Source organism: Oncorhynchus mykiss, chromosome 15 (assembly GCF_013265735.2).
Source record: "Oncorhynchus mykiss isolate Arlee chromosome 15, USDA_OmykA_1.1, whole genome shotgun sequence".
Classification (NCBI taxonomy): domain Eukaryota; kingdom Metazoa; phylum Chordata; class Actinopteri; order Salmoniformes; family Salmonidae; genus Oncorhynchus; species Oncorhynchus mykiss.
The window spans coordinates 66,438,070-66,457,310 of NC_048579.1; the positions used below are offsets into that span (position 1 = coordinate 66,438,070).

At 44.4% G+C, this 19,241-nt stretch overlaps 1 protein-coding gene across 2 annotated transcripts in view; it reads right to left on the minus strand.

Annotated features, from left to right (window-relative positions):
* The window catches only part of LOC118938831 (receptor-type tyrosine-protein phosphatase beta-like), a 96,071-nt gene that overhangs the window by 20,616 nt on the left and 56,214 nt on the right, over window positions 1-19,241 (minus strand). For both annotated transcript variants that reach the window (XM_036945008.1, XM_036945007.1), the window contains 9 exons: window positions 18,864-19,038; window positions 12,333-12,476; window positions 11,811-12,087; window positions 11,474-11,580; window positions 7,300-7,405; window positions 6,678-6,758; window positions 1,528-1,545; window positions 1,214-1,295; window positions 930-1,020 (listed from right to left, as the gene is read on the minus strand). In XM_036945008.1, the coding sequence (XP_036800903.1) occupies window positions 930-1,020; window positions 1,214-1,295; window positions 1,528-1,545; window positions 6,678-6,758; window positions 7,300-7,405; window positions 11,474-11,580; window positions 11,811-12,087; window positions 12,333-12,476; window positions 18,864-19,038 (1,081 nt within the window). The remainder of the gene's footprint in view (window positions 1-929; window positions 1,021-1,213; window positions 1,296-1,527; window positions 1,546-6,677; window positions 6,759-7,299; window positions 7,406-11,473; window positions 11,581-11,810; window positions 12,088-12,332; window positions 12,477-18,863; window positions 19,039-19,241) is intronic.

Sequence of the window (19,241 nt, forward strand, 5' to 3'; positions counted from 1 at the left end):
CAGAGCCCTATAGAAACTGGTCTAAAGTAGTCCACTATTCCCAAACAGAGCCCTATAGAAACTGGTCTAAAGTAGTCCACTATTCCCAAACAGAGCCCTATAGAAACTGGTCTAAAGTAGTGCACTATTCCCAAACAGAGCCCTGTAGAAACTGGTCTAAAGTAGTCCACTATTACCAAACAGAGCCCTATAGAAACTGGTCTAAAGTAGTCCACTATTCCCAAACAGAGCCCTATAGAAACTGGTCTAAAGTAGTGCACTATTCCCAAACAGAGCCCTGTAGAAACTGGTCTAAAGTAGTCCACTATTACCAAACAGAGCCCTATAGAAACTGGTCTAAAGTAGTCCACTATTCCCAAACAGAGCCCTATAGAAACTGGTCTAAAGTAGTGCACTATTCCCAAACAGAGCCCTATAGAAACTGGTCTAAAGTAGTGCACTATTCCCAAACAGAGCCCTATAGAAACTGGTCTAAAGTAGTCCACTATTCCCAAACAGAGCCCTATAGAAACTGGTCTAAAGTAGTGCACTATGTAGGGAATATGGCTCTGGACTAAAGTAGTGCACTAGATAGGGAATAGGGCCCTGGTCTAAAGTAGTGTACTATATAGGGAATAGGGTCCTGGTCTAAAGTAGTGCACTATGTAGGGAATAGGGCCCTGGTCTAAAGTAGTGCACTATATAGGGAATAGGGCTCTGGTCTAAAGTAGTGCACTATGTAGGGAATAGGGCCCTGGTCTAAAGTAGTGCACTATATAGGGAATATGGCTCTGGTCTAAAGTAGTGTACTATATAGGGAATAGGGTCCGGGTCTAAAGTAGTGCACTATATAGGGAATAGGGCCCTGGTCTAAAGTAGTGCACTATATAGGGAATAGGGCCCAGGTCTCTCTCTCATTAATCCTTAGATCCACTCTGTGGGCTACTCACAGGGCAGGATGTTGTTGTAACGGTTCTTGCCCCTGTTCTCTGGAAGACGGGCTGCATCCAGAGGCTGGTTACGACCCACATCCTTCAGATCCTGAGGGGGAATAGAAATAATGAACGATTTAGTGAAACAGCTCCATGGGCTAGGGGCCTTGAAAATAAAGCACGGGAGTTTATAAAGAATTGGTTTATAAACTAATACTTCAAAGTTTAAAAACGACTTTATAAACATGTTTTTTTGTAGATAATCAGATAATCATTTTTGAAGTGTATTATTTTTTTTTTACCTCAAACTCTTCTGACAGAAGATAGTTGGAGTCTGCCTGTAGCTTAGTGAGGTGGGATTCAAAATGGGCTGCTTTGACGGGGCTGAGGGGAGACAGACAGACACATCTTAGACGGGGCTGAGGGGAGACAGACAGACACATCTTAGAGAAATGATCTACGAGAATGTAAATGATTCATGAAAACCGTTTATGGAAACAGGATTTATTGTGATTTATTTAGGCCAGATAATAGGACTTGTAATATTACTTGGTCATCCTATTTCATTCAGGATTTCTAGAGACAGAAGATAACATGGAGGGTGTAATAGACGCACCTTGAGATGCGCCGGTTGCTGAAATAAAGAGAAGTAGAGTGTAAGATTAGAACGCTGTGTTCCTATTAAACACATTTCCTTTCATCTTGTTACACACTCCATTTTGTTTCGGCAACTAAGAGATTCAGAACGCCCTCTCTCCTCACACACTAATCTTGTTACTTCCTCACAGACCTACGCCACTCTGCTGAAATGACCTTTAAATTACATTTCCTCGTTTAATTGAATTGAACCTTTATTGAACCAGGTTGTCCCATTGAGGGCTGAAGACCTCCTTCACAAGAGAGACCTGAACATGCAATTACATTGTTTACGACAACCCTGAAGGTTCATTCATTTCCCAGACTGTCTGTTGGTGGTGGACCTATGTTTAGATACTGAGTGTTTGGTGCACAGACAGCGTGTTGAGGTAGACAGGAGTTCACTGTGTTGTCCATCCCCTCTCAGCAGTGACTGACAACCCAGGGATCAATTATGATAGTCCCTCCCCTGTGTCAAGGCCTGCTGACTGATGAGTGACAGCCCAGGGATCAATGATGGTTGTCCCTCCCTTGTGTCAAGGCCTGTTGACTGGTGAGTGAAAACCCAGGGATCAATGATGGTAGTCCCTCCCCTGTGTCAAGGCCTGCTGGCTGGTGAGTGAAAACCCAGGGATCAATGATGGTTGTTCACCAACAGAACAGAGTGGTTTAAACCCCTTCCTGTTATCGATCTGCAACAACCTAGTGGATGATTGCATCCATTATTTCAGCACAAACCCACACGCATGCACACATGAGCGCATGTACACACACACACACATCTATTTTTAGAGACAGGGAGAATGACATCTCTCTCTGTCCCTTCACTCATACTGATTAAGGTTCCCTGCGAGTCAGTGTGACGATGGACAGAAAAAACATTGGATGGCATCAGAGGAGAAGTGACGAGAGGAGAGAGAGAAGGATGGAGAGAGGGAAGGATGGAGAGAGAGAAGGGTGGAGAGAGGGAAGGATGGAGAGATGGAAGGATGAGAGAGGGAAGGATGGAGAGATGGAAGGATGGAGAGATGGAATGATGGAGAGAGGGAAGGATGGAGAGAGGGAAGGATGGAGAGATGGAAGGATGGAGAGATGGAAAGAGGGAAGGATGGAGAGATGGAAGGATGGAGGGATGGAGAGATGGAAGGATGGAGAGAGGGAAGGATGGAGAGATGGAAGGATGGAGAGATGGAGAAATGGAAAGAGGGAAGGATGGAGAGATGGAAAGAGGGAAGGATGGAGAGATGGAAGGATGGAGGGATGGAGAGAGGGAAGGATGGAGAGAGGGAAGGATGGAGAGATGGAAGGATGGAGAGATGGAAGGATGGAGAGATGGAAGGATGGAGAGATGGAAGGATGGAGAGAGGGAAGGATGGAGAGAGGGAAGGATGGAGAGAGGGAAGGATGGAGAGATGGAAGGATGGAGAGAGGGAAGGATGGAGAGAGGGAAGGATGGAGAGATGGAAAGAGGGAAGGATGGAGAGATGGAAGGATGGAGGGATGGAGAGATGGAAGGATGGAGAGAGGGAAGGATGGAGAGAGGGAAGGATGGAGAGATGGCAGGATGGAGAGAGGGAAGGATGGAGAGAGGGAAGGATGGAGAGATGGAAGGATGGAGGGATGGAAGGATGGAGAGATGGAAGGATGGAGAGATGGCAGGATGGAGAGAGGGAAGGATGGAGAGAGGGAAGGATGGAGAGATGGAAGGATGGAGGGATGGAGAGATGGAAGGATGGAGAGAGGGAAGGCTGGAGAGATGGAAGGATGGAGGGATGGAGAGAGGGAAGGATGGAGAGAGGGAAGGATGGAGAGAGGGAAGGATGGAGAGAGGGAAGGATGGAGAGATGGAAGGATGGAGAGAGAGAAGGATGGAGAGAGAGAAGGATGGAGGGATGGAGAGAGGGAAGGATGGAGAGATGGAAGGATGGAGAGAGAGAAGGATGGAGAGATGGAAGGATGGAGATGGCCTCATTCTGTCATTACATGTCAAATCAATGAACTGCTAGTCCTTCTCTCTGCTCTGATCCCCATGTCAATCACTGGTTTTAAGTCATGTTTATTTCAGCAGTGCTCTTTGTGATCTCTTTTCTCTGACATTCACTCGTTGGAAGGACTAGGAGGGAGGAAGTGACTTCAGTATTGGCTTGTCACTCCTTCAGTCTCAAGTAATGTCTTCCCTATAATCTTCACTACAATGCAATTACACATGAAGACAAGTTGGTCTCTAGGTGCTTCTAAACTCAAGGAGCGTACAGTTGTAATGAACAACTCTTTATGATTCAGACATTGAAATCAGACATTAAAATCAGACGTTGAAATCAGACGTTGAAATCAGACGTTGAAATCGGACATTAAAATCAGACGTTGAAATTAGATATTAAAATCATCTTTATAAACATGTCCTCAGCAGGCATATAAAGAGACACTGAATCTGCAGCCTGATCTCCTCTGGCAGACCATTCCAAAGTCTAGGGGCCCTAATTGCAAATTGTTTTCAACCTGGACTTTGGAATGGTCAACAGTGCCATGCCAGATGATCTCAGGCTGTGTCCTGGCTCATGGGGAGATGAATGGTCAACAGTGCCATGCCAGATGATCTCAGGTTGTGTCCTGGCTCATAGGGAGATGAATGGTCAACAGTGCCATGCCAGATGATCTCAGGCTGTGTCCTGGCTCATAGGGAGATGAATGGTCAACAGTGCCATGCCAGAGGATCTCAGGCTGCGTCCTGGCTCATAGGGAGATGAATGGTCAACAGTGCCCTGCTAGAGGATCTCATGCTGTGTCCTGGCTCATAGGGAGATGAATGGTCAACAGTGCCATGCCAGATGATCTCAGGTTGTGTCCTGGCTCATAGGGAGATGAATGGTCAACAGTGCCATGCCAGAGGATCTCAGGCTGCGTCCTGGCTCATAGGGAGATGAATGGTCAACAGTGCCCTGCTAGAGGATCTCAGGCTGTGTCCTGGCTCATAGGGAGATGAATGGTCAACAGTGCCCTGCTAGAGGATCTCAGGCTGCGTCCTGGCTCATAGGGAGATGAATGGTCAACAGTGCCCTGCTAGAGGATCTCAGGCTGTGTCCTGGCTCATAGGGAGATGAATGGTCAACAGTGCCCTGCCAGATGATCTCAGGCTGTGTCCTGGCTCATAGGGAGATGAATGGTCAACAGTGCCATGCCAGAGGATCTCAGGCTGCGTCCTGGCTCATAGGGAGATGAATGGTCAACAGTGCCCTGCCAGAGGATCTCAGGCTGTGTCCTGGCTCATAGGGAGACGAATGGTCAACAGTGCCCTGCCAGAGGATCTCAGGCTGCGTCCTGGCTCATAGGGAGATGAATGGTCAACAGTGCCCTGCCAGAGGATCTCAGGCTGTGTCCTGGCTCATAGGGAGACGAATGGTCAACAGTGCCCTGCCAGAGGATCTCAAGCTGTGTCCTGGCTCATCGGGAGATGAATGGTCAACAGTGCCCTGCCAGAGGATCTCAAGCTGTGTCCTGGCTCATAGGGAGATGGATGATCAGAGATATAGGCTGGGGATAAACCAAACCTAGCCTTTAAAACGTGATTAATACAAGGTTAATACTATCTATTCTAAAAGTGACTGGTAGCTAGTTCAGAGAAACTAGATGAGGTGTGATATGGCTCCATTTCTTGGTGCCTGTTAAAAGCCGACCTGCAGCGATTTTAACTAACTGGGGTGATTTCGGACTGGCACATGCACACAGAGAGTTACAGTAATCTGGGCATGAGGCAATACAAGCATGTAGAAGTTTCTCCAAATCAGTGGCTGAGATAAAAGACTTGACATTAGCTAGCTTGGTCCCTGGATAAGGGTAGCTACGCTGGCTTGGTCACTGGTGAAAGGTAGCTATGCTAGGTTAGTCACTGGTGAAGGGTAGCTATGCTAGCTTGGTCCCTGGATAAGGGTAGCTACGCTAGCTTGGTCATTGGTGAAGGGTAGCTACGCTAGCTTGGTCATTGGTGAAGGGTAGCTATGCTAGCTTGGTCACTGGTGAAGGGTAGCTATGCTAGCTTGGTCCCTGGATAAGGGTAGCTACACTAGCTTGGTCATTGGTGAAGGGTAGCTATGCTAGCTTGGTCACTGGTGAAGGGTAGCTATGCTAGCTTGGTCACTGGTGAAGGGTAGCTATGCTAGCTTGGTCAATGGTGAAGGGTAGCTATGCTAGCTTGGTCACTGGTGAAGGGTAGCTATGCTAGCTTGGTCACTGGTGAAGGGTAGCTACACTAGCTTGGTCATTGGTGAAGGGTAGCTATGCTAGCTTGGTCACTGGTGAAGGGTAGCTATGCTAGGTTAGTCATTGGTGAAGGGAAGCTACGCTAGCTTAGTCACTGGTGAAGGGTAGCTATGCTAGCTTGGTCCCTGGATAAGGGTAGCTACGCTAGCTTGGCCATTGGTGAAGGGTAGCTATGCTAGCTTGGTCACTGGTGAAGGGTAGCTATGCTAGCTTGGTCAATGGTGAAGGGTAGCTATGCTAGCTTGGTCACTGGTGAAGGGTAGCTATGCTAGCTTGGTCACTGGTGAAGGGTAGCTATGCTAGCTTGGTCACTGGTGAAGGGTAGCTATGCTAGCTTGGTCAATGGTGAAGGGTAGCTATGCTAGCTTGGTCACTGGTGAGGGGTAGCTATACTAGCTTGGTCAATGGTGAAGGGTAGCTATACTAGCTTGGTCAATGGTGAAGGGTAGCTATGCTAGTTTGGTCACTGGGTCTGATTGGTAAATAGACCTGCGTGTTTTCCACCTACCAGAGAACCTGAACGTTACGATTGCGGATGACGTCACCAAGGGGAAGCGTATGAAGAGAAAAAGGATTCTGTGTGTCTCACCTTCTGACTCCAACGGATTCTGGATTCCATGTGTAACGGATGTGAAATAGCTAGCTTAGTTAGCGGTGGTGCGTGCTAAATAGCGTTTCAATCGGTGACTTCACTTGCTCTGAGACCTTGAAGTAGTGGTTCCCCTTGCTGTCTGCAAGGGCCGTGGCTTTTGTGGAGCGATGGGTAACGATGCTTCGTGCGTGACTGTTGTTGATGTGTGCAGAGGGTCCCTGGTTCGCGCCCGGGTATGGGCGAGGGCACGGTCTAAAGTTATACTGTTACATGTGTCTCACCTTCTGACTCCAACGTACATCCCTGATGTGGGCCCCTGCTTCCACATGCTCATCCGTACCACTGGGCTCTCCTGTACTGCCCTGTGTACACACAACCATGCAATCAATTCAACTATAAATCGATATCTTTTTTTAACCCAATTTGTAAAATTGTATTAGATTTGCCCGAATGGGTAGCACAATGCACAGCGCACAACACACACAAACACGCACAGGCACGCACTACAGTACGTCTGTCCAGCAGCAAATTACTCATTCTTCAGTCATTTATACATAATTCCTAATTACACAGTCGTTAGCGTGACACATGATAGGTTCTGGACTCTACAATAAGGTTAGACATCATTGGTAGACTGAGTTTGAGGATTCCGATCATTAGAGCTGCAGCTTACTTCCTGTATGAATAACAAACAGAAACATTATTTACTGTCTAATAGTTCAAGACACATGAAAATATGCATCTACATGTGAGTTCCAGCGTTATTTTTGTTTCGTGTCCCCAAAGGAGTGTCAAACTGTGTTAACCCACTGAGCTAAAGCCTAGGCATTATCCCAGAGAGGTAACACAGGTCTTCAGGTCTCAGGCAGGGTGAAACATCCCAGTCCCGGACTAGACACTCACACTTTACGGACTCTCTGCCTGTAGACGAGGAGGGAGATGACGGCGATCAACATTCCGATCAGGAACATTCCGGCGCTGATGCCCTCGATGACTCCGCTGAGGGGCTCTGGGAGAGAAAACAATAACACACAAACAGCCATGAATAAAACCCCTTACTGTGACTATAGTAGTTAAACCCCTTACTGTGACTATAGTAGTAAACCCCTTACTGTGACTATAGTAATAAACCCCTTACTGTGACTGTGACTATAGTAATAAACTCCTTACTGTGACTATAGTAGTTAAACCCCTTACTGTGACAGTGACTATAGTAATAAACCCCTTACTGTGACAGTGACTATAGTAATAAACCCCTTACTGTGACTATAGTAATAAACTCCTTACTGTGACTATAGTAGTTAAACCCCTTACTGTGACAGTGACTATAGTAGTAAACCCCTTACTGTGACTATAGTAGTAAACCCCTTACTGTGACTATAGTAGTAAACCCCTTACTGTGACTATAGTAGTAAACCCCTTACTGTGACTATAGTAATAAACCCCTTACTGTGACTGTGACTATAGTAATAAACTCCTTACTGTGACTATAGTAATAAACCCCTTACTGTGACTATAGTAGTTAAACTCCTTACTGTGACTATAGTAATAAACCCCTTACTGTGACTATAGTAGTTAAACCCCTTACTGTGACAGTGACTATAGTAATAAACCCCTTACTGTGACAGTGACTATAGTAATAAACCCCTTACTGTGACTATAGTAATAAACCCCTTACTGTGACTATAGTAGTTAAACTCCTTACTGTGACTATAGTAATAAACCCCTTACAGTGACTATAGTAGTTAAACCCCTTACTGTGACTATAGTAATAAACTCCTTACTGTGACAGTGACTATAGTAGTTAAACTCCTTACTGTGACTATAGTAGTTAAACCCCTTACTGTGACTATAGTAATAAACCCCTTACAGTGACTATAGTAGTTAAACCCCTTACTGTGACTATAGTAGTTAAACCCCTTACTGTGACTATAGTAGTAAACTCCTTACTGTGACAGTGACTATAGTAGTAAACTCCTTACTGTGACAGTGACTATAGTAGTTAAACCCCTTACTGTGACTATAGTAGTTAAACCCCTTACTGTGACAGTGACTATAGTAGTAAACTCCTTACTGTGACAGTGACTATAGTAATAAACCCCTTACTGTGACAGTGACTATAGTAATAAACTCCTTACTGTGACAGTGACTATAGTAATAAACTCTTTACTGTGACAGTGACTATAGTAGTAAACTCCTTACTGTGACAGTGACTATAGTAATAAACTCTTTACTGTGACAGTGACTATAGTAGTAAACTCCTTACTGTGACAGTGACTATAGTAATAAACTCCTTACTGTGACAGTGACTATAGTAATAAACCCCTTAGAGTGACTATAGTAATAAACCCCTTACTGTGACTATAGTAATAAACCCCTTACTGTGACTATAGTAATAAACCCCTTACTGTGACAGTGACTATAGTAATAAACTCCTTACTGTGACTATAGTAGTAAAACCCTTACTGTGACAGTGACTGTAGTAATAAACCCCTTACTGTGACAGTGACTATAGTAATAAACCCCTTACTGTGACAGTGACTATAGTAATAAACCCCTTACTGTGACAGTGACTATAGTAATAAACCCCTTACTGTGACTATAGTAATAAACTCCTTACTGTGACAGTGACTATAGTAATAAACTCCTTACTGTGACAGTGACTATAGTAATAAACCCCTTACTGTGACAGTGACTATAGTAGTAAACTCCTTACTGTGACAGTGACTATAGTAATAAACTCCTTACTGTGACAGTGACTATAGTAATAAACCCCTTAGAGTGACTATAGTAATAAACCCCTTACTGTGACTATAGTAATAAACCCCTTACTGTGACTATAGCAGTAAAATCCCTTACTGTGACTACTAGTTAGTCTCCTCGATCAAAACTTTTGTGGCCCTTCCCCAATCTTTTATTGGAATCGGGGGAGCAGAGCGAGTTGTTTTAATTTTCTCCATAATACTGGTACTATATTTGATGGATCAATGTTAAAGACAGAGCGGAGGTGAGTGAGAAATAGGAATCATTTGAGCAGGAGATTAAAGCACTATATTCTTAGATAGCACTGCAGGGTTTAATGTCTAAATCAATGGACGAGAGTACTTGCACACAACGCAATCTCACTGTTGTAATAGGTGTAATGTTACTACCAGTGTACAGTGTTTTCTGAAAGCATTCAGACCCCTTGACTTTTCCCACATGTTGTTACGTTACGCAGCCTTGTTCTAAAATGTATAAAATGTTTGTTTCCATCATCAATCTAAACACAATATCCCATAATGACAAAGCGAAAACAGGTTTTTAGAAATTTTGGCAAATGAATAAAAACACAAAAACAGGAATAGCTTATTTGCATAAGTATTCAGACCCTTTGCTATTAAACTCAAAATTGAGCTCAGGTGCATCCTGTTCCCATTGATCATCCTTGAGATATATCTGCAACTAGATTGGAGTCCACCTGGTGTAAATTCAATTGATTGGACATGATTTGGAAAGGCACACGTCTGTCTATATCAGGTCCCACAGTTCACAGTGCATGTCAGAGCAAAAACCAAGCCATGAGGTCAAAGGAATTGTCAGTAGAGCTTCGAGACAGGATTGTGTCGAGGCACAGCTCTGGGGAAGGGCACCAAAATATTTCTGCAGCATTGAAGGTCCCCAAGAACACAGTGGCCACCATCATTCTTAAATGGAAGAAGTTTGGAATCACCAAGACTCTTCCTAGAGGTTGTCGCCTGGCCACTGAGCAATCGGGGGAGAAGGGCCTTGGTCAGGGAGATGACCAAGAACCCTATGGTCACTCTGACAGAGCTCTAGAGTTCCTCTGTGGAGATGGGAGAACCTTCCAGTAAGACAACCATCTCTGCAGCACTCCACCAATCAGGCCTTTATGGTAGAGTGGCCAGACGGAAGCCACTCATCAGTAAAAGACACATGACAGCCACTTGGAATTTGACAAAAGGTACCTAAAGGACTCTCATACCATGAGAAACAAGATTCTCTGCTGATGAAACCAATGTTGAACTATTTGGCCTGAATGCCAAGCATCACGTCTGGAGGAAACCTGCCACCATCCCTACAGTGAAGCATTGTGGTTGCAGCATGTGTGGAGATGTTTTTCAGCAGCAGGAACTGGGAGACTAGTCAGGATTGAGGGAAAGATGAACGGAGCAAAGTGCAGAGAGATCCTTGATGAAAACCTGCTCCAGAGCGCTCAGGACCTCAGACTGGGGCAAAGGTTTACCTTCCAACAACGACCCTAAGCACAAAACCAAGACAACGCAGGAGTGGCTTTGGGACAAGTCTCTGAATGTCCTTGAGTGGCCCAGCCAGAGCCCAGACTTGAAAATAGATGTGCAGCGACACTCCCCATCCAACCTGACAGATCTTGAGAGGATCTACAGAGAAGAATGGGAGAAACTCCCCAAATACAGGTGTGCCAAGCTTGTAGCATCATACCCAAGAAGACTCAAGTCTGTAATCGTTGCCAACGGTGTTCCAACAAAGCACTGAGTAAAGGGACTGAATACTTATGTAAATGTCATATTTCTGGGAATAAGGCTGTAACGTAACAACATGTGGAAAAGGTCAAGGGGTCTGAATACTTTGGCAGTGCATTGGCCGCATTTAATCGGTGCACCTGCATGTAAACTTAGAACAGGTTGGAAAGGTCAGAGATTTATTTTATTATACAGGATGTCTTGTTAAGATGAATTACTTTTTTTCAGACATCAAGAAGGAGATAGAGAGAGAGAGAGAAAGAAATGGAGGGGGGTGGAGAGAGAGAGAGAGAGAGAGAGAGAGAGAGAGAGAGAGAGAGAGAGAGAGAAAATGGGGGGGTGGAGAGAGAGAAGGATGGGAGAGAGAAAGAAAGGGAGAGAGAGAGGGAGAGAGAGGGTGAGAGAGGGAGAGAGAGAGGGAGAGAGATTAGAGGATGAGGGTCAGCGGTAGAGGGTATATAGTGTGGCTTGACCTGCTTGTGTCCTGATGGGTGGAGACAGGAAGTGTCAGAGTAATGGAGAGAGAGGGGGAAGGAGAGGGGGAAGAGAGGGCCAGGATCAGAGGTAAAGCTCACCTGCATGTGTCCTGATGGGCGGAGACAGGAAGGTGTCCCTGTAGAGAGGTTGGGGGAACTCTCTGTGGTCTTCGTCAAACAGCTGAGTGAAGGCACGGACACTGATTCTGCACAGAGAACAGAGAACAGCCATTGACTTCCATTAGTATCAACTTACATCAAATGATTTCCCGGGTGAGCATAAATGGCTATAATATACTGCTTTCTTTTGCCATCTTAGACAAGGTCAAAGGTTAGTATGACCTGTAAGACTTGATTAGGATGGGTGTTTTTTTTAAAAAGGTAATTCAAACCTAGGTAAAGTGTTTGGTTTGTGTGAGGCCATATTATTGTTTACCTGTAGGCAGTCTTAGGCTTGAGAGGCCCATCACAGAAGTGGTAGAGATCACTGCTGTGATCGTTATCATCATCCTCCTCTGAATCACAAGGCCCTCCCAGGCGATCCAGCCCCGCCCCCAGGTTGACCTCAAACACATGCCCAGCTCCCATTCCCTGTTCCTGGGCACAGCCACTGGGAAAGTAGCCTGTCTGGTAGGCCCGCACGGAACTGTTGGTTCTGTAGTCCTGGAAGGAAGGTAGAGGGTGGAGCTGCTCTGTCTGCAGGACTTCATTGTCTGTGACGGGTCAAGAGTGAGTAATAAAGTTGGATGGATTCAAAAGTGTACTAAATCCCCTTCAGCTCTCCCTTAAAAAAAAACTCTCGTTCACTTCCTCATCAAGTTTTTCAAATTCAAATGTATTTGATTTCATCAGCATCATTATCAGACATGTCCAACATGATGTTAAAGTAAGAAAGGAAATTGTGTAGAAAACATACTGAGCCGTAGTGAGAAAGCTGTAAATAGAGAGGAACCTTTACCATTGGACTCAGCCACGATGACAGTGAAGAACCTGACGGCTCCGTTGACGTCACTGAACCAGCTGCAGTTGAACTTGAACAAAATGGTGGAGGGGGTGATGCGTACCGCCCTCTCATTGACCCGTATTGTGGTAGGGGGCGGGCCTAAAGGGGTAAAAAAAAAAAAAGACAGGCGATTGGTTCAAGGGGTGTGTCTGTCAAATAATCCAGACTGTGATTGGCTGAATCAGATGTGTAAGAGCAGGGCTGGAACTAAAAGCCTGCACACCCAGTATCTCTGCAGGGGACGGTTGGCCATCCTTGTTCTAGAAATATGCTGTCGTGTGTCTCCTCTTGTGTCATACATCTCGTATCATATCAAAACTGCTAACTCAATTTCCCCTGTTATGGGACAAATAATGATTGACTTGACAATAGGCCCTTTTCACACCCAGAATCACACTCCTACTGCTTTTCCAGCATTTGTGTGTATGCCACTGAATCTCTATATCAGGCCCAGCTCAGACAAGGTTATATTGTATTGTTTCTTTGGTTGATTAGCAGATTGATAGCAGAGACAGATTGTAATTGGATTGGTCCCATTTCTTCCCATCCACAATATGTGGTCTCTGGATTCTCTGGACAACCAGGTCCTCTTTAAGCCTCTCTCTCTCTTTGTCTCTGTCTCTGTCTCTGTCTCTGTCTCTCTGTCTCTGTGTCTCTGTGTCTCTGTGTCTCTCTCTCTCTCTCTCTCTCTCTCTCTCTCTCTCTCTCTCTCTCTCTCGGTTTGTATCTGCTCGTCTCGTTGTACAGTTAGACAGTGAAACAGCAGGGCTCTTGACAGAAGTGTGAAAGTTCATTGCCTCCTTATAAACCACGCTGTGAATGGCACTAGTAAATCTGTCCACTCACAGAGAGGAGGGAGAGAGACAGAGAGAGAGACAAAGAGAGAGGGAGAGAGAGAGAGAGAGAGAGAGAGAGAGAGAGAGAGAGAGAGAGAGAGAGAGAGAGAGAGAGACAAAGAGAGAGGGAGAGATAGAGGTAGAGAGGAGAAAGATAGAGGAGAAAGAGATTGAGAGCGAGAGGAGACAGATCAAGATATAGAGAGAGAGAGAGAGAGAGAGAGAGAGAGAGAGAGAGAGAGAGAAAGAGAGAGGGAGAGAGAGGGAGAGAGAGAGAGAGAGAGATAGAGAGTGAGAGATAGAGAGAGAGAGAAAGAGAGAGGGAGAGGAGACAGATCAAGATATATATATATATAGAGAGAGAGAGAGAGAGAGAGAGAGAGAGAGAGAGAGAGAGGGAGAGAGAAAGAGAGAGAGAGAGAGAAAGAGAGAACACGCATGCCTGGTCTCATCCATTGAGGCCATCTGGAGGCTGTGTTAGTTAATATGGCACCGTCTCCACTGATCTAATTATGTTCTGTTGGTTATGATGATGTCGTCCTCCCTGCCTCCCTCCTTCCCTCCCTCCGGAAAAAAGAAACACAAATCCCTGGCATTTCCATCCCCCTAGGGGAGAGGATTTGAGTTGGCCTAGCAGCCTATTTCTCTAAATCTCTCTCTCTATCTCTCTTTTCTGCTCTCATTCCTCTCATCACCCCCCTCTGTGTCGTCTCCATCATTCTCTCCCTCCCTCCCTCACCCTCTCCACTCTCTCTCTCTTTGCTGCTCTCCCAGGTGTTCTGAGCTATTTCAGGATATCTTTATTTAAATGTGTTGCTGAGGCTGCAGCTTCCGTAGGGGGGCAGCAGAGCCACAGTCAGGCTAGTTAGCACCCGCTAACAGGGATGTCTTGCTTCCACAATGCTCCCCTATGGACTTCACCCTGCTCCTGTCCACTTTAGATGACATCAGATGTCTTCCTATCTCCTGTCTACTTCCAACTAGTGTTTTAATCTCAGGGGCTGCGTCTGGAATAGACCAGAATGAGCCCTATTCCCTATATAGTGCACTACTTTTGACCAGAGCCATATTCCCTATATAGTGCACTGTTTTAGACCAGAGCCCTATTCCCTATATAGTGCACTGTTTTAGACCAGAGCCCTATTCCCTATATAGTGCACTACTTTAGACCGGAGCCCTATTCCCTATATAGTGCACTACTTTAGACCTGAGCCCTATTCCCTATATAGTGCATTACTTTAGACCAGAGCCTTATTAGTGAATAGGGGGGCCTTTCGGGATTCACACAGTCTTCTAGAGGGGCCTTTGGTGCAGTTGTATGAGCAATGACAGACCACAGGAAGTGTTCTTGCTACTATAGCCTTCCTCTCTCATCTGATAATGGTATTGTCACTTTGGCAGCTGATATTGACCATTTGGTAGCGTGCACTTAGCCACTCCAGAGGGCATATCTTTGGCATTATTGATTCAAGGGGCTTTATTGGCATGGGAAACATATGTTAACATTGCCAAAGCAAATGAGGTAGATAATATACAGAAGTTTCAAAAGATTAAAGACATTACAAATGTCATTATGTATATATACAGTGTTGTAACAATGTACAAATGGTTAAAGTACAAAAGGGAAAATAAATAATAAATAAATAATCTCTCCCTCCCTGGCTCCTCTCTCTCTCTCTCTGGCTCCTCTCTCTCTCTCTCTGGCTCCCCTCTCTCTCTCTCTCTCTGGCTCCCCTCTCTCTCTCTCTCTCTGGCCCCTCTCTCTCTCTCTCTCGCCCCTCTCTCTCTCTCTCTGGCTCCCCTCTCTCTCTCTCCCCTCTCTCTCTCTCTCTCTCTCTGGCCCCTCTCTCTCACTCTCTCTCTCTCTGGCGGCTCCTCTCTCTCACTCTCTCTGGCCCCTGTCTCTCTCTCTCTCTCTCTCTCTCTCTCTCTCTCTCCCCTCTCTCTCTGGCCCCTCTCTCTCTCACTCTCTCTCTCACTCTCTCTCTCTGGCCCCTCTCTCTCTCACTCTCTATCTCTCTGGTATCTCTCTCTCTCTCTCTCTCTCTCTCTCTCTCTCTCATCTCTCCTCTCTCCCTCTCTCTGGCTCCTCTCTCGCTCTCTCTGGCTCCTCTCTCGCTCTCTCTTTCTCCCTCTCTCTTTCTCTCTAGCCCTATCTTTTTCAATAAATCATTTTGGCAGAACTGGAATACAAAGCTATAAGTGAGTACTGTGTGACTTTTTCACCAACAGTACGTTCCGTCAGTTTCTGTAGATACAGAAAGTCGCCTAATTGAAACATCAGCAATATTTCAACATAATTTCAACTTGTGTTCATTTTCCTCAGTCCTCGTATTACATTGGCATAGAAGGTAAACTAAAATAGCACCTTTAAATCTGCGAGATGATCAAGTACGATTACCAGAGGACTTTAAAAGTGTAGGATGATAAAACCTTTTAAAACTTCAAGCTAATCTCAAAACAAATCTTTCATAAAATCCTAAAATATTTAAAGTAGCTCGTCACCTTATTTGAAGTAGTTACAACTTATAAGTTAGAGACTTCTGTGGAGTCTAAACTCATTAAAGTTTAACTTAACAAGAGCAAACGCTCACTAACCTTTACTCAAAACTGTACTGAGACAAATGCCAAATGTTTAACCAAAGGCAGAGGCATCACATTACTCAGAGCAGAATCTATTTATCTGGGTCCTGGAGTAGTGAACACAATGAAGGATGAGTTCTATAGAACATCTGACTATCAGGTAGAGAGAGTAGGATATGGAATGGATGGGACCTCCACGGATGGGTTTATTCATCACTACTACTGGTAGAAACACTACTACACTACTACTGGTAGAAACACTACTACTGGTAGAAACACTACTACTGGTAGAAACACTACTACTGGTAGAAACACTACTACACTACTACTGGTAGAAACACTAATACTGGTAGAAACACTACTACTGGTAGAAACACTACTACTGGTAGAAACACTACTACTGGTAGAAACACTACTACTGGTAGAAACACTACTACACTACTACTGGTAGAAACACTAATACTGGTAGAAACACTACTACTGGTAGAAACACTACTACACTACTACTGGTAGAAACACTAATACTGGTATAAACACTACTACTGGTAGAAACACTACTACTGGTAGAAACACTACTACTGGTAGAAACACTACTACACTACTACTGGTAGAAACACTAATACTGGTAGAAACACTACTACTGGTAGAAACACTACTACTGGTAGAAACACTACTACTGGTAGAAACACTACTACTGGTAGAAACACTACTACACTACTACTGGTAGAAACACTAATACTGGTAGAAACACTACTACTGGTAGAAACACTACTACTGGTAGAAACACTACTACTGGTAGAAACACTACTACTGGTAGAAACACTACTACACTACTACTGTTAGTGGTCTGTTAGAAACACTACTACTGGTAGAAACACTACTACTGGTAGAAACACTACTACTGGTAGAAACACTACTACACTACTACTGGTAGAAACACTACTACTGGTAGAAACACTACTACACTACTACTGGTAGAAACACTACTACTGGTAGAAACACTACTACACTACTACTGGTAGAAACACTAATACTGGTAGAAACACTACTACTGGTAGAAACACTACTACACTACTACTGGTAGAAACACTACTACTGGTAGAAACACTACTACACTACTACTGGTAGAAACACTACTACTGGTAGAAACACTACTACACTACTACTGGTAGAAACACTACTACTGGTAGAAACACTACTACACTACTACTGGTAGAAACACTACTACACTACTACTGGTAGAAACACTACTACTGGTAGAAACACTACTACACTACTACTGGTAGAAACACTACTACTGGTAGAAACACTACTACACTACTACTGGTAGAAACACTACTACTGGTAGAAACACTACTACACTACTACTGGTAGAAACACTACTACACTACTACTGGTAGAAACACTACTACTGGTAGAAACACTACTACACTACTACTGATCGAAACACTACTACTGTTAGTGGTCTGGTAGAAACACTACTACTGTTAGTGGTCTGGTAGAAACACTACTACTGGTAGAAACACTACTACTGGTAGAAACACTACTACTGTTAGTGGTCTGGTAGAAACACTACTACTGTTAGTGGTCTGGTAGAAACACTACTACTGGTAGAAACACTACTACTGGTAGAAACACTACTACTGTTAGTGGTCTGGTAGAAACACTACTACTGGTAGAAACACTACTACTGATAGTGGTCTGGTAGAAACACTGGTGGTACTCATACAACTCATACAAGTTTAGACTGTCAGACAGCGCATGTACCTGGAGCATGTCAAAGGTCATTTAGCAGGTCATTTACCAGGTCATTTACCAGGTCATTTAGCAGGTCATTTAACAGGTCAGTTAGCTGGTCATTTAGCAGGTCATTTAACAGGTCATTTACCAGGTCATTTACCAGGTCATTTAGCAGGTCATTTAGCAGGTCATTTAACAGGTCATTTACCAGGTCATTTAGCAGGTCATTTAGCAGGTCATTTAACAGGTCAGTTAGCTGGTCATTTAGCAGTTCATTTAACAGGTCATTTAACAGGTCATTTACCAGGTCATTTAACAGGTCATTTACCAGGTCATTTAGCAGGTCATTTACCAGGTCATTTAACAGATCAATTAACAGGTCATTTAGCAGGTCATTTAGCAGGTCATTTAACAGATCAATTAACATGTAATTTAATAGGTCATTTAACAGGTCATTTAACAGGTAATTTACCAGGTCATTTAGCAGGTCATTTAATGGGTCAATTAACAGGTAATTTACCAGGTCATTTAGCATGTCATTTAACAGGTCATTTAACAGGTCATTTAGCAGGTCATTTACCAGGTCATTTAACAGATCAATTAACAGGTCATTTAACAGGTCATTTAGCAGGTCATTTAATGGGTCAATTAACAGTTCATTTACCAGCTCATTTAGCAGGTCATTTAACAGGTCATTTAACAGGTCATTTAACAGGTCATTTACCAGGTCATTTAGCAGGTCATTTAATGGGTCAATTAACAGGTCATTTACCAGGTCATTTAGCAGGTCATTTAGCAGGTCATTTAACAGGTCATTTAACAGGTCATTTAGCAGGTCATTTAATGGGTCATTTACCAGGTCATTTAACAGGTCAGTTAGCAGGTCATTTAGCAGGTCATTTACCAGGTCATTTAGCAGGTCATTTAACAGGTCAGTTAGCTGGTCATTTAGCAGTTCATTTACCAGGTCATTTAGCAGGTCATTTAGCAGGTCATTTAACAGGTCAATTAACAGGTCATTTAACGGGTCATTTAATGGGTCATTTAGCAGGTCATTTAGCAGGTCATTTAACAGGTCAATTAACAGGTCATTTAGCAGGTCATTTAGCAGGTCATTTAGCAGGTCACGTATCAGCATGTTGGGACAGCTAAATCCCACCAACCATTGTGTCACTTGTTTGGCGTCATCTGGTGTGGTGGTTCTGTGTGGTGACCTGGTTTGTTGTCATGGTGATTGTGGGTCTGGATCTTACAGCAGATAAACTCTACCTTAGGATGGGGTCTATGATACAACTCCGGTTGTCAGCCGGTATAGGTAGTTACTCACGGTCGATCATGGTGACCACGTTCTCCTCCACGGCGGGGCTGCTGAGTCCAGCTGAGGCCACTCTGACAGCCACGTTGTATCTCCTGTAAGGCTGTAGGTTCTCCAGGCTGAGTAAGGTACTATCCCGGGCCAGACGCAGGGCGTACACCAGCTCCCAGCTGTCCTGCTGACGCACCTGGAATGTAGTGGACATTACTGTAGTCCACTCCTTGTTTTCAACATACTGACAACTGATTACCTAAGTCCACTCCATGTTTTCAACATACTGACAACTGATTACCTAAGTCCACTCCATGTTTTCAACATACTGACAACTGATTACCGAAGTCCACTCCATGTTTTCAACATACTGACAACTGATTACCTAAGTCCACTCCA